Source organism: Pleurodeles waltl, chromosome 11, assembly GCF_031143425.1.
Source record: "Pleurodeles waltl isolate 20211129_DDA chromosome 11, aPleWal1.hap1.20221129, whole genome shotgun sequence".
Lineage (NCBI taxonomy): Eukaryota > Metazoa > Chordata > Amphibia > Caudata > Salamandridae > Pleurodeles > Pleurodeles waltl.
This window is the reverse complement of record NC_090450.1, coordinates 691,665,095-691,679,085: the sequence shown is the minus strand read 5'-3', so window position 1 is coordinate 691,679,085 and position 13,991 is coordinate 691,665,095. Positions and strand designations below refer to the sequence as shown.

Sequence of the window (13,991 nt, the reverse complement as noted above, 5' to 3'; positions counted from 1 at the left end):
TACTTGATTAACTCTGTCCCAGAGGCTTCAACAAAAAGGTCCACTCCTCTCGTTTCTCCTAGGGGGAGCTCACTATGGGAAATAACAGAAAGCTGACCAGGTGGCCTTAAGGAGAGAGTCTTTTTTTGTTTGTTTCATAAATCATGTGAGTACCTGACGATTTGATCCTCACAGCTTGGATCCAACACACCTGCTACCAAAGCTACTCTACTCATGATATGGATTCTATAAATCTATTCTATTTCTTTAATTCATTCCTTGAGCTTGTGAATTGAAAATATACACCTTATGCAGCAATCTCAATTCTTTGAAGTTTTGTTAGTTTTGGCTCACTTTTCACATTATTGGCTTTGTTTCCTCCAACTTCTCTGGCTTACCGTAATCAAGATATAGGTACGACAGCACCGCTTGGAGCTCCTCGTTGGTTGTCAGCTCCCCAACTACTTTGGCAACACTCTTGGACGCCATCTTGAAGAAAGGTGAAAGCCACTTCACAAGGCCTGTGCGACACAGGAAGATAGCTAGAGGAAGGGGAATGAGCTTCAGGATAGCCAGGTGGGATGCAGATCGCGATACCCCCTGAAAGAAAGCCAACAAGTTGGTTTGGCTACCAGCAGTCAACAATAATTCAATTTTCAGCCTGCCATTTATACAAACTCTAGGAAATGTGTTCAAAATGTGAAGGAGAAGTGTCCTGGGTGGAAGGACCAAGTCTCTCCAGAACCGTGTCTGTACTCCTAAAAGGACATTAAAATATGAATCGTCTGCCACATTCTAAATGGGCAGCATGGCCAGTGAAAAGACAGTTAAACATAAGGCACTGCTTAATACACGTCCACTTCTGCCCGTCAAACTTTCAGAGTATATTTTGCCTACACATAAAAGTCTCAAGGTTCCACAGGTGGGACATACAGGGACAGCTCCTTCATAAGTGCGCCTCCCCTCCCCCCCATCCCTCCCTCCACCAGCAGCGGCAAAACCTTTCAAAGAAAATGATAATACATCATGTTTATTATTGTTTTCTTTGAAAGGTGCGGGGCCACGGGGGTGACGTGCACTGAGGGGAAGTGCACAGCACTCCCCCTCACTGCGCTAGTACGTTTGGCCAGCCGTCCTGGGCTGGCCAAACACACATGCGCACAGGGCTCTCTCCAGCCTAGCACCACAGTTGCAGGGCTGCAGAGAGAGTCTGCACAGGCTCACAGTCTGCCTGGGAGCACCCTGGCTGGGCACTCTCAGCCAATCGTGACTCTCCTCTGAGCAGCGTCAGGATTGGCCACAGGGCAGGCTGGGAACCTGTGCCTGCACAAAGAAAACGGAGGAGCAGAGCGACGCAACGGCGAGGAGGTAAGTGTTTTTTTTTTTAACGTATTTTTATTTCATTTTTATCTCCCCCCGCACACTGCCCCGCCCCTTCTGAGCCCCGCAAACCACCACTGTGGACCTAGCAAGCAGGTCTGTGAAAGAGTAAGTCGTGTGCCAGGCTCTCAGCAGGTTCAGAAACATAAGGTTTTAGTCAGTTTCTGACTCCGGTGGTAACCTTAGGTAGGCGGTAGTCACCAAAATCAGAAGGACTGGAAGAGAATAGTGCTGCTGCTCTATGTGTGCATGAAAGGAGGGACACAGTGTCAGATCTTGTTAATCTGGAACCTTAAGGGTTGTTGATCCTATTCTTGAGGGGCAAAGTAGCTGCTTTGCAAAACTTTGCAGCAATGTTTACATGCCTAAGCCCCTGTGTGATTTCATGTGCTGGTCACAATAGGCATTACATGTGGTAATCTCCTCTTCTATAGGCTTGCTTGAGTAAGAGGGAATTACACCCTGAATGGTTGTCTGCACAGCCAACATTTCACCTAGGTTAACCTAGCTTCACATTGGGCTTTTGTCCATGTCTACTTTCTGACCCAGGCTATCATGACCCACTTTCGTATCGTCCTCAGCCATGGAGTGTGAACAATATGATGGTAACAGTGTGCTGAATACTATCTTGTGCCTTTTTTAGATATTAAAAAGAGGACAAACACAGAATGGAGAGGTGGGAGGGCAGTGAGGAATCTGCTGTTAGACAGAGCATCCACCAAAAACAGTGATACCAAAAGGTAAGTAATGTGTTTTTTGATGGTCGCATCTAATCACATATTCCTCATCTTAGAATAGATACCAAAGCATTACCCCTCACTCCCATGGAGGAGGGTCTGTGGAGTGACTCTGACCAAAAAGACTTGGAGAACCAAGCAGGCAAAGTGCCCTTCCCATCAAAACTGGTTGTCAATGCAGTAATGCTTTAAAAATATATGCACGGACAGCCACATTGCAGTCTGGCAGATGTCAAGGACATGCACTTTTCACAGAATTGCAGTATTAGCAGCCTTAGCCCCATTAGAATGGGCTCTCAGACCTTCTGGGCCGATTATAATGTGAAGAACCATTAACTTTGACAAGGTCCTCTTCTGCACGGCCTTTCCCTTATTGCTTCAGAGAACAACACAAAAACCCGATTTATCACTCGATTATCCCTGACACAATCTATGTAAAAACTTAGAGGCCTTTTGGGATCCGCCCAATGTAGTTTCTCCCCTTTTGAGGGGCGAGAGGGAGCACAAAAATGCTGCTTGAAAAAAATGCTGCTTGAGTAATGAATTTCTCAACCTGGAAGGGAGTCATGACTTTAGGTAAGAAGGTTGCCCAAAACCTCAGCAACAATATGTCCTGGAAAACAAGTGGTAGGGGTCTGTTGCACTTAAAGTGCTGGTAGTTTACTCATGTTACAAGCAAACAATTGCAATGAGAATGACAGTCTTGAAGGTGAGGAGATGCAGGGGGCAGTTGTACATCAGCTCAGACACTTGAGAAATGTCAAGGCCAAGGTGTGGGAGAAAACGTGTCAGACCTTTAATGAACCTCATCACAACAGGGAATTTCCAGAAGTAGAGTCGATCCGACAGATGTAGAAATGAAGGCCGAATGGGGCAACAAATAACCTTGTATAGTGCCCACTGCAAGGCCTTGCTGAGCTAATGACAAAAAAAGGAGATGCAACAGCTTCGCCTGGAAGGCACCTCTCTGTTAGGCACCACACGAGGTCACAAATTTGTCCCAGAGGCAGGCATAAATGGATTTTGTGGAGGAGCATCTGGTGGCAAGGATGGCATCCATTTCAGGCAGCAAATCAATTGCAATCAATTACCGCTGTTCAAGCTCCATGCCTGGAAGCCTAAATTACATAGATTTGAGTGGAGGATCCTGCCTTGTTGCTGTGACAGGAGGTCCTCTCACCCCTCCCCACACTCTTTCCCCTCCCCCCTCCCCCCGAATGGCTACATGATTGGAGGACATATACTCATGGTTATAAGTTCAATGTACTGCACTCTTCTGGCCCAATACATGTCCCCAGGATGATATGGGCCTGGTCTTTCCTAATCATCTTCGAAACACACGGCAGGAAAGGAAGTGGCAGCAAGGCTTACATGATTCTTCTCTTGTTCTATTTCAGATGGAACGTGTCTTGTAACAAGTGCATTTGTGGAAACTCCAAATGCAAAACATGGCCTGCAAGATTTCTGTAGAAAGTTGAGGTCAAAACCACTGAAAGACATCTCTGTGATTCAGGCCAGTAAATATGTAGCAATTGCAACCTATGGGGTGGGTATTTGGGGCATTATCAATGCAAACACTGTACCACAACTAGAAAACAACTTTCTGAATAATTTAGTGGCGGTTCCATGTAACTGTGCCAATGCCTTCTGTCATGCCGAGTTGGGTATCCCTTATATAGAGGACAGAATCAAATTATCTCCCCTCTTATTGTGGCATTCAATTTGGGTAAGGGAGTAGATTTATACTTATTAATAAGCTAATCATAAAGGATTGCCTTCACTTCAAGTCCGCCCTTGGCATTCTGTGGCTTGTTTATGTAAAAACAGCCTGTAAGTCGAGTGATCATGCTGGGCTATTTGATACTCCAGATTCTTGTCTTCTAATTGATAAAGGGAGCATAAAGATATTGTTTAATGAAAAGGCCACGTGGTGTAGAGCTTGCTCGGATAACCAAAAATACACTGTGCGCTCTTATAATTTAGTTCATACACAGGAGGCCTTCAATGGTATCTTGCATATGCCTTAAATAGACAGCAGTGATTTGTTCTTATAAGGTTAAGATTTTATTTCCTCCCCTTGCTGATTGGGTTACCTGCTGAATGCTGCACCTTACAGGACCTGACCCTATGTCCCTGTGATAGTAGCTCTGTTCAGTTGACTATAGATACATCTTGTTTTGCACCTTTTATCAAAGACCCAGAAAACAAGTTTTTATTGCCAATTCTTAACGTTTTGAAATTTTACCAATGCAGACCAGCCTTATTATTTTTACAACATAGCCCTTCAATATGCTGCTCAGCATCTTATCTGGCATCTCAGAAAATTAAGAAAAAGTGCAATATTGTGATTTTAGGTATTCCTTTACATGTATTATTGTGGTATGCTTAATTGTATGTATCCTGTTCGATTTGCACTGATTTTATATTTAACATTTTATGCTCCACAAAATCGGCAAATAAAGATTTTTTTTTTATTTGACTGCAATGGCTGAAGAAAACATGTACTTCCCAAAGGAGTGAGTCCTCTTAGATTACCTATCGAGAGGAGTGGTTGAGAATGAATGTTTATGAATCACTTTACTTGTCGAGGCCTGCACAATAAAGCCTTAAGGAGTGGGATGCTTTGAAAATCCCGGTCACAAGGTATCAGTCTATAAATTATGGTCACCTGCCTGCTCATAGGAAGTCAAGCACATGGTTTCAACCAGGTAGCAAACAGAGAATCTGTAAGAGCGTGTGTCAAAACATTTGTTTTAGCATAAGTGGAGGAGAGATGATGCTCTAACATCTCAGCTGTCCTCCGAACCACCAGTGTGAATAAGGCACTGTTCTCTGCTGGTGGCCCATATGGTAAGTCAAGTTGTGTCTCCGAAGATGTGTCAGGCTAATTGGCATTTTGTAAATCACAGTATAACGATCATCAGTGTAATGAGGTGAAAGCATGCCATCATCTTCTCCGTCACCATCAGCAGCAGCATGCTGGAGTGCATTTTGCTCTGGTACAGGATCAGAGTTAGAATCAGGCAGGAGGACAGAATTAGAGCCTGGCTGCATGATGACTGGTTGCGTTTGTGTAATTTCATACTGTGACATTGGTGAAGGGCTGACATTGGGTCGGACTCTAACCTAGGCATCAGCACCAGGTCATCTTTTGGCACCAGCAGTGTTTGCACTTGTTTTTGGGTGGCGGGACTGGCACTGATTTTGGGGGGGGGGGGGGGTGCAAATCTGTATGGGAGTCTGCACAAGCCTGGTAGCAGATCGCTCGGGTGTATATGGCATCAGGGAAGGCGCAGCCGATTGTAACCCAACGGGAGGCCCCTACCATTCCTTGGGGACAAAAGGCATGCAAGAGGGAGGCGAAAGATCACTGAATATCTGTGGCCTGGCCTCCCTGAATGCCTCAACATGCTGCAGAGTCGAGGACAGCCAGAGAAACTTGAGGCACTTTAGGATCAGCTGACAAATTGTCTGATGGAGTGCAACTTACTTCTTGATGACTTTGCATGTTTTCCTTGTTGAGTTGGAGTGGCAAAATGGGCTGAAGACTTGATTTGCTTTTTGATGCCGAAGCTTGGACTTACAGGAAGAATTTGGGTGGGAGGTTGAATGGCCATGAGAACATCTTCAAGACCAGGACTGAGTCTGGGCCCACAAACTGGAGCATGACTTATTTGTAGGCCGAAACTTCCTCTTGTGCTCAGGGACATACAGCTTTTGCTCCTGGACTCAATTTGTCCTCGAAATACATGGACACTCACATTTCACACAACGTAGAGTTGTGTCCCAAGCCCAGGCACTAAAGAGGCACCTCGTGCAGTCCGTAGCTGGCATGTGTGTGTCCTGCAACTTCAGCATGGCTAGAATCCTGTAGTTGCTGGTGGGGACATCATTCTTTAGCACACTTTTAAAAGTTTGGAACTCATCGGAAAACTGACAAATTCAAGAGAGGGAATCTGGGTTCAAAGAAAGTAACTTATGTCAGTGGGCCAGGGCGGTGCGGTGTTCTATGCTGCGCAATGCCCCAAGCGGTGCATGTTAGCACTGCTGTGAGAAAGATCTCCAGATCTAGTCTGGTGCTGGAGGATATTCCATGGTGCGGAATCTGCAGTTAGCAGGAACAGTCAGAAATCATTTAAATCTATATATGCCAAAATATTTTTTTTTCTATAATCACCAGCTTCTTAGACGTTGTTGGAACATGGCTGGTGTCAAAACACGCACTTGCCTTTGCCAGCAAATAGCAATTATTACCAGAACCTGTTTTACCACCAAGAAATTCTTAGTAGAATATTTGCATTCTAAGCCTCTCTGCAGCAGGTCATAATCATGAATATGTGTGTGCAGTCATGAAATGACTTTGGTAACTCTGTATACTTGAATCTCTCAAAAACTTATATCAAAGTTGTAACATACTCAAAATACTGCTGCACTTTTTCAGCTGAAAAACGTGATCATAGCTCTGATATCATGGAACACTAGCACTGGTTTCCAAAACAACAAAAAAAGAACTCTTTCAAGGCATCCTGTATGCTGCCTCACCTTTTCCACCACTAAGGCCATTTGGTACTTGTGGAAAAAATGTACAGGTATAGGCCAAAGAAATGTCTCAGATCAACCTCAAACCCGATCTAACTTCAAAAAGTCAAGCTTGAAGGGGCTGGTGGTAAAACCTTCAGGGCACTAGAAGCTCAGCTATGGAACAGTATTATTCTTTGCTTGCATGTGGAACAAGAACAGTTGAAATTTCACAAGAACTTGAAAACCTATTTTCCACCTACTTGTGTGCCTTTGCTAGACGCATGCTCCCTGCACTGGGTGACATTCCTTGTATAGCTGCAGGACACCCATCAGTCATTGAATGCCGAGCTCAATAAATAACCATAAATATAATAATGGAAAAACGGATGTCCTAAGTATGACAGAAATGTGTGTTGTGCTTTGTGCAGCTAATTGCAGATCCACGTGTTCTTCAGCTTTCAGGATGCAAAACTAATACTTTAACACGGCTGTGAAGCAAATGCACACCAGACGCGATAGAAAGCAATTCGCACAGTGCTCTATGTAAGTAGTTATGTCTCACTCAGACCAAGGAATTATTTATTTCTGAACTATTAGTAGTACGTGCTTACTTTCGAAGAAAAGCTTTGTGAATCCAAGGCCAAAAGAGAAATTGGTTGAGAAAGTTATGCAATAGATTGTTCATTACAACATCGCTGGTACACTCTACTCCAACAGGTGAATATAGAGTATTATGGAGCTTGCAGTCTTGGTTAGTTACCCTGTACCTGTTGCACTTAAGTAGCATAGAACAAGTGAACGTAAATCAACAGTGCAGTTCTGGAAACTATTGCGAAAAGTGCAATTAGCGATGTAACATGGTCGGTAACCAAATGCCCCAAGGAGGGACAAACATAAAGCAGTTACCAATGATAACAAAGGATTTTTGAAGGGCAATCCCATGAACGAGCGATATGAGGTGGGCGTGTGTGGGGGATTTGGGGTTGTGGTCTGGGATACAGAGAACACAGACGCAGGTTTTTAACCCTTAACAGGGGTTTCCTTGTTTTATTTTTAAGTTCTAGGAGTGGTGAAATACAGTGATAGGATGTTTGCCTTTCGTTCCTCTCTTTTGTTTCTCTTCCTCCAATCTGTGGGACTTCCAAAGTCTTTAATGGTCTCCTTGAATTTTTTCCTTTCAGGTGGCGAGTTTCTGGTGTTCTCCCCTTGGTCCCCGATGTCCCTCGGAAAGAACAAAAGAGGATACAGCAGGTAAGTGGGACCGTATTTCCCCGGTCTATTAATTACTGTGATTAGTGAGGGGAGGGGTGGAGTTGTGAGGGAAGTAGTGAGGGGTTAACTAAACAAACACTGATAGATTTGTGTAGTTTTTACTTTAGTAGGATGGTTAGGGTTTTTGTGAGGAGGAGGGGTTTTTCCTTTCTTTAATAGTAGAGTGGCAGGGTATCCTGGGAGTTTCTCCCCTTCTTTCACCTCCTGTCTTTTCCCACCATCTCTCTCTCTCTCCCCCTCCCCTTCTTTTCCCTTATCGTTGTTGCCCTTAAAAAGGGTCCGTACCTTGTGTAGCCACGACCCTCCTGGGCCGTGGCAGGCTACTTCGTGTCCTCTTGGTATTGCTGCTCCGGTCGTCTTGTCGGGTTCTGCTCTCCGCTCCTCGTCTTCTCGTTCGGGCCCACTGTCAAAAACCTTCGGCTCCGGTTTCTCCTCTCTCTCCCCGTTCGCGGCGTCTTCATTTTTAAAAGTCCCAGCAACCCGGAAGTCCGGGGCCGATTGCCGTCTCCACGCGTCTCCATGACGATGTGGGCGGAAGTCAGGGAAGGCGTCGGGCGAACGCCACGTCTGTATAATCGTAGGCGAGGCGAGCGACGCCCGCCTACAGCGTGGTTAAAAGCCCAAAGAGATAACAACTGGTTGGAAAAGCAGAGCTTGCACGCTGCTATTCTCGACCTAAAAAATGCTGGGACAGTCATAAAGCCACCTCTGACCTGCCCCTCTTGTCAGCTTTGTTTACGAGAGTCGTTGAAGCCATCCCAGTCTCCTTGCCCATGTGAGATTAAACCAGGGAGTGAGGCAGAAGCCTTGGACTTCAGTTCGCCAAAATGCCAGGGGTAGCAGGAGTGACATCACACCCTTTGACCTTCACTTTCACATACATACACACTCTCACAAACACACACAGCATACGTTTAAAATCTTTTTTTTTTTTTTTACTTACCTCAACTTCCAGGGAAAGTCCTATTCCAGCTAATTCTATTACAATAATAATGAAACATGTAATTTTCTTCACTATTAGTGTAATAAAAACTTGATAGCAAACAAGGAGAATGGCGCCCCAATGGACATCAGTAAGGATGAGCTACGGAAGAGCTGCTTACTCTATTACAGACACTGATCTTGCCTGCCTGCCCTAACCCCCCCCCCCCCCCCCCGCCCAAGCCGGAGGTCGCAAGTTGCAACCCAGTGGTCGCAGTTGCGATCACTGACGACCACTAAATGACGTCCGTGCTAAAAGCCTTCCCACTCTACCCCTCCCCCCCCCCAAGAGACAGAGTGAGCCATGCCACAGCCCACGCCAGCAGAAAGCGGCGAAAGCCATCCCACTCAGCCCTTCCAAAGGGAGGAAACAGGAACCGTCCAGTTGCCCCTTCGATCATCAAACAGTTGTGTAAGCCATCGTATTCACCTGTTCAGACAGGAGCAGTGAAGCCACCCTGCTGTCCCTCCGCCCTGACGAGGGTTGTGGAAGGGGGTAGAAGGAAGCCCCGCTAGTAAACTCTCCCCCGACGCAGTGCAAAGCAGCATTTATTCTTCTGTTTTTAATACAAAGTTCCAAACACAAAGTAAAAACTCCTATATTGTCTTTATAAAACTTCTAGGCTGTCTTGCCCCCTGAAACTGAACACTGTACGTTTTTGGCAACACTTGCAACACGTATCTCGATTGTGTACAAACATCTGTCGAGAGACAGTTACCTGAAATGTGGGTGTGAAGATCGCCCTGGATTTTTGTCCCATCTTTTCTTTTTCACTTTGAGGTAGATTTTCTCCTTACGCAGATTTTTACTCAAAAAGAATGTTAGTTAAACAGAAGCAGAAGAGATCATCAGTCCTTCCACTGTATATTGGTAGATGCAGCCCTCCAAGATGTTTATACTGGCAGTCAATCTAGTGTTTGCACTCATAAGTGGCACAACAAGGGCTGAAAATTCCTGGACTCGTGATTCGTGTTGATTTGCACTCACCTGCAAGGAGGAATGCATCCGTGTAGGGGAGATGGCATGCCCTTTTATTGCATGATGTACCAGTGCGAGCCATAGGTGCATCCAAAGGCCCATCAACTCTTAACTGCTAAATAAGGCTGTGCAACAACCCTAGCATGCTGCTTCAACTAAATGAAATATATAAAAAAAAGCTTTTTGAGTGGTTTTGACTAACAATAGCACCTTTTAAAAATATCCGTAAAGTAGAAAGGAAAGCAGCAATTCCACATCTGAGCAACGTCTAAAACGATAAACGAATGTAAATACTGTTCCTTTTTTTAATGCAGATTTGTTTAACCAGTAAAATACAGTTTTTAAATAATATTTTTTTCGTACAGATTTTGGGTGAAAGATCCTATAACTATTTCAGTGTGTCTGGACATGTTAAGAGGGGCACCAGGCAGACTGAGGCCACTGGGCAACAATGGTGGTGGTTAAGGTAATTTGCCACTAGTGTCCTTGGGTCTGTCCTACAATGGACGTGCAAACTGGACCAAGTACAACTTTGCCACACTTGAACCTCACAGTAGCACAGAAAGCAGTGAAAGACATCATATGGATGAGTATTTCAGAGTTAAATTCAACAATTCATAACCAAAATATGATTGGAACATTGATAATTTCTCCCAGCTGCAGAACAAGATCTGCACGCCTAGCTCAGACTTTTACATGGGAGGGCCGATTACTGACTTAAGGTGGCGCTGGCAGGCGTACTCTTGGCTGGCACTTTTATCGCCAACTCCACTAATATGTAACATCAGTGGTGGTGCCACTCAGCTTGCAGCGGGTGTGCAGCAAGACACGCCGGCTTGGAGGGGGCCCCCGTCCTGCCAAATGCAGCCTCTAGGTCGGAGTGTGATGGGTGATTTTCACAGGCAGTCGCAGCCTCTGGGCTGGGCTAACGTCGGGTTCCTATTTGGCTGTTGCAGTCTGTGGGCTGGGATCAGGTTTCTGCTTCAGCTGTGACGTCAGCTCCTCTACTTCTTGGCTTGTTGTTGAAAGGTAGCAGCACCAGGCCTTCAGGCTTTCAGGGGTGCTAGACAGCACATGGTTACTTCTCTGGCTTGATTTCTGTATGCTGTCCAATGCCGACTGCAATGGGAGATCAGGATAACTCATGACAGGTCAGCTTCGGTTTCACTTCGAAAACCAGTTAGCAACTTCTGGGTGTTCCACATGCTGGGAACACAACAGGCTTTTTCTCCTGGACTTCTCTCCACCAGCAGGCACTCCTTTCACTCTTGAAACAGACAGGCTTACTTCTAGATAGGCATACCTACATGATCTCCAGGAAGTTTTTTCAGACTTCAAATTATGTCCCCTCAATGCTGGAAGACTGACTGTCATACAAGTACCAGCCTGGTCACACGGTAGCTGTTTGAGCACTCTGCTGAATACTCCCATTCTTGGTTAAGAAGAACTTGGAACTGTGAACAGATGTGAGGCGTGGAACCCACTTCTATACACATTTTCCAGTCTCAGGATGCAGGTCCACTCTCAAAGGTTTCAGAAGCAGTTTATGTGGTTCTATTTCAAAGGTTATTTTCTGATATCTTCAGCAACAGCTTTTGTGTAAGGTGATTGCTTTCAAAGCATGTGGGAGGAGGGCTGTCGCCAAGTAGGTGGATCCAAAATAAGGGCACAATGAAGTGTGAGATGTCTGCACCTGGCTGTCGTCAATGTACTTACAGCAGTAATCAGGAAAAAACAAAAAAGCAGGCCTGCCTAGAAACATCCTCATCTTGACCAAAAGAAACTGCACCCCACTCCTTCATTCCTATCATCTACCAAATGCCAGTGCCCAGGAAGGACGAATCAACAGCCTTTTTCTACCAAGTCCTCATTGAAATTCTAAAGGCAGCCTTACCTTCAACGCCCTCACTTCCGTATCTCCACCCTTCAACCACAGAAATGCAGTCAAAACACTCCCTCCGCCGGGTGAGGCCACATCACCCACCATCATGTGGCCCCACCCATGGGCCATCCAAAGTGGATCTCACTAGTCTAAGTCTTCAAACTTTCACCACACACAGAGTCCTACCGCCATACATGTACTCCACACATACATGCTTGCGACCCGCATATGAAATGTCAGTGCAAGGTTCAATGTTCAAACAGTACTGAAACATATCATCATAGTGGTTCAGTAGACACAGAGAAAACGATCTGGTCACACTACTGATTGAGAAAACTTGGTATGCTACCACCACTGCTTTACAGGATTCACCCAGGGCATGATTATTAGACCTAAAGCCATTATGAGGACATGCTTTATGCACCCATATAGGTCACAAAACAGATTACCAGTGACTGGCCTGGGCCTCTGTGCACACACTAGATTAGCATTATACTAGGGTCAAAATGGAAAGCCAGGATACATGTTTCACAATACAGTTAAGCACTCAAGGCACCTATTTATCATGCAGGTGGCATTCTCATCCCAACATAGGCATTTTAAACAAATCATTTCAACATATTTGAAATACTGTTTAACTGATTCATAGTAAAATGCTCTGAAAAATGTAAGTATAAAATAATTTCAACAAACCATTAAAATCAGTGAAATAGCCTGAGGATGATTTACAATGTTGAACCTATAATTCCCAACTTTACAAAACCTGAAATACTGTGAACTAAAATTAATGTAGCAGTGTGCTATATTGTGCTGGGGAAGGGGAATACAGAAGTGCGATTATTGTGCCTCATGATCAGGCTATGGATTGGAGGCATACATTTCGAGGCAGCGCACTCTCTTCTCCTCCTCCCACTTCCCAGGGCCCTGCCCCGCCCCTCTCTGTACTGCTGGCTGAGCCAGCAAATGAAAAATAAAACAATAGTGCAACTATCATTTTATTTATCATCTCCTGGCTCTTGGCCAGGGGGGCGATGTTCCTTTGCCATAGCAAAGGAACCATCCCTGGGTGGTCTACCACAAATTCCTCAGTACACCTTTGTGCATTTTGTAAAGTTATGTGCACGTAGACATAGGACAATTTAGACAAGCCAATGAGTCCTATGTGACCATTCTATTTGAAAACTGGTATAGGCTTAAAGTTTGCAGTAAAGTCTACCGTTGCTGTACATGAAGAGAAGGAGGCAGACTTGCCATCAAGTCCAGAGGACTGACGAACTCCGCAAACAGACCCACCATGCCCAGCTGCGTGTGCCTGTCCAGAGAACATGGTGCTACCTTGTGTGAGGAACCCCTGCTGAGTCCTACTTTAAGAGGGCCTCTTGTATGCTTTTTGTATCTACTGGAACATGAATCTATACAAGGAAGCGTTCACATTGGCTTCCTCAGTGAACTACTTGTTTTATTGAAGGCTTCCAAAGGTGGTCTCTTTCCCCTGCATCCACACAGACTTGTGTCACTGCAGAAATCAACACTCTCTCAACTGAGGTTAACCCAGAGACATTTGAGTGCCAATGGGTGTATTGCAGTGGTCGACCACAAGAGCTTGAGTTCTCTTGACAGCTCATCCCTCTTCCTACTTTTGGAAGTACTGCACCTATGACTGAAATTGATTATTTTAGTGAGCCAGATTGTAGACACTCTTGAGTGCTGATTTTTCGGTAGATGTTGTTCAACCAACCAGAGAGTATTCTTCTACCTGAGCTAGACGTGGTATGTGAGGTGGGCACAGAGCACATGATTTGAATATATGCGAGTGAGGTGTCAAGCTATCTTCGGAATCATTATTAATCCCTCCAAGTTGCAGAAAATTAGCTGACGTTTCTCAGCTCCATGAGACATCTTCCTGTTCCAAGCACCCACAAAACATAAGAGGCTTAGACAGGTCATCAAAGGGCCACTTTTTGACAGCCTCCAATCAGTAAACATATATGGACGAAATATAAAAAATAAAAATAAAAATATATTTAGGGAAAGAGTTAGAGGAAGGTGACAATTAACACAAACTGACTGACTGACACCCTGGTGGCGTTCCTCTGGTGGTTTTTAGATCCTGCTCCTTTGCTGGGTCTGTGCGGCTTCATTGCACATGTTCACATCATCAGCATCTCTAAAGGTAAACACATTCCTCACAACCTATGCTAAAGCAGCACATCATCTGAACTGTGGCTCCTGCTTCCCAGGTCCTGTATTAACCAACACT

The 13,991-nt window shown here is 45.0% G+C and overlaps 1 protein-coding gene across 1 annotated transcript in view; it reads right to left on the bottom strand.

The window, feature by feature from the left end:
* The window catches only part of LOC138265981 (all-trans-retinol 13,14-reductase-like), a 160,865-nt gene that overhangs the window by 52,034 nt on the left and 94,840 nt on the right, over positions 1-13,991 (bottom strand). Inside the window, exon 4 of the mRNA XM_069214227.1 lies at positions 378-579. Coding sequence (XP_069070328.1) covers positions 378-579 — 202 coding nt within the window. The remainder of the gene's footprint in view (positions 1-377; positions 580-13,991) is intronic.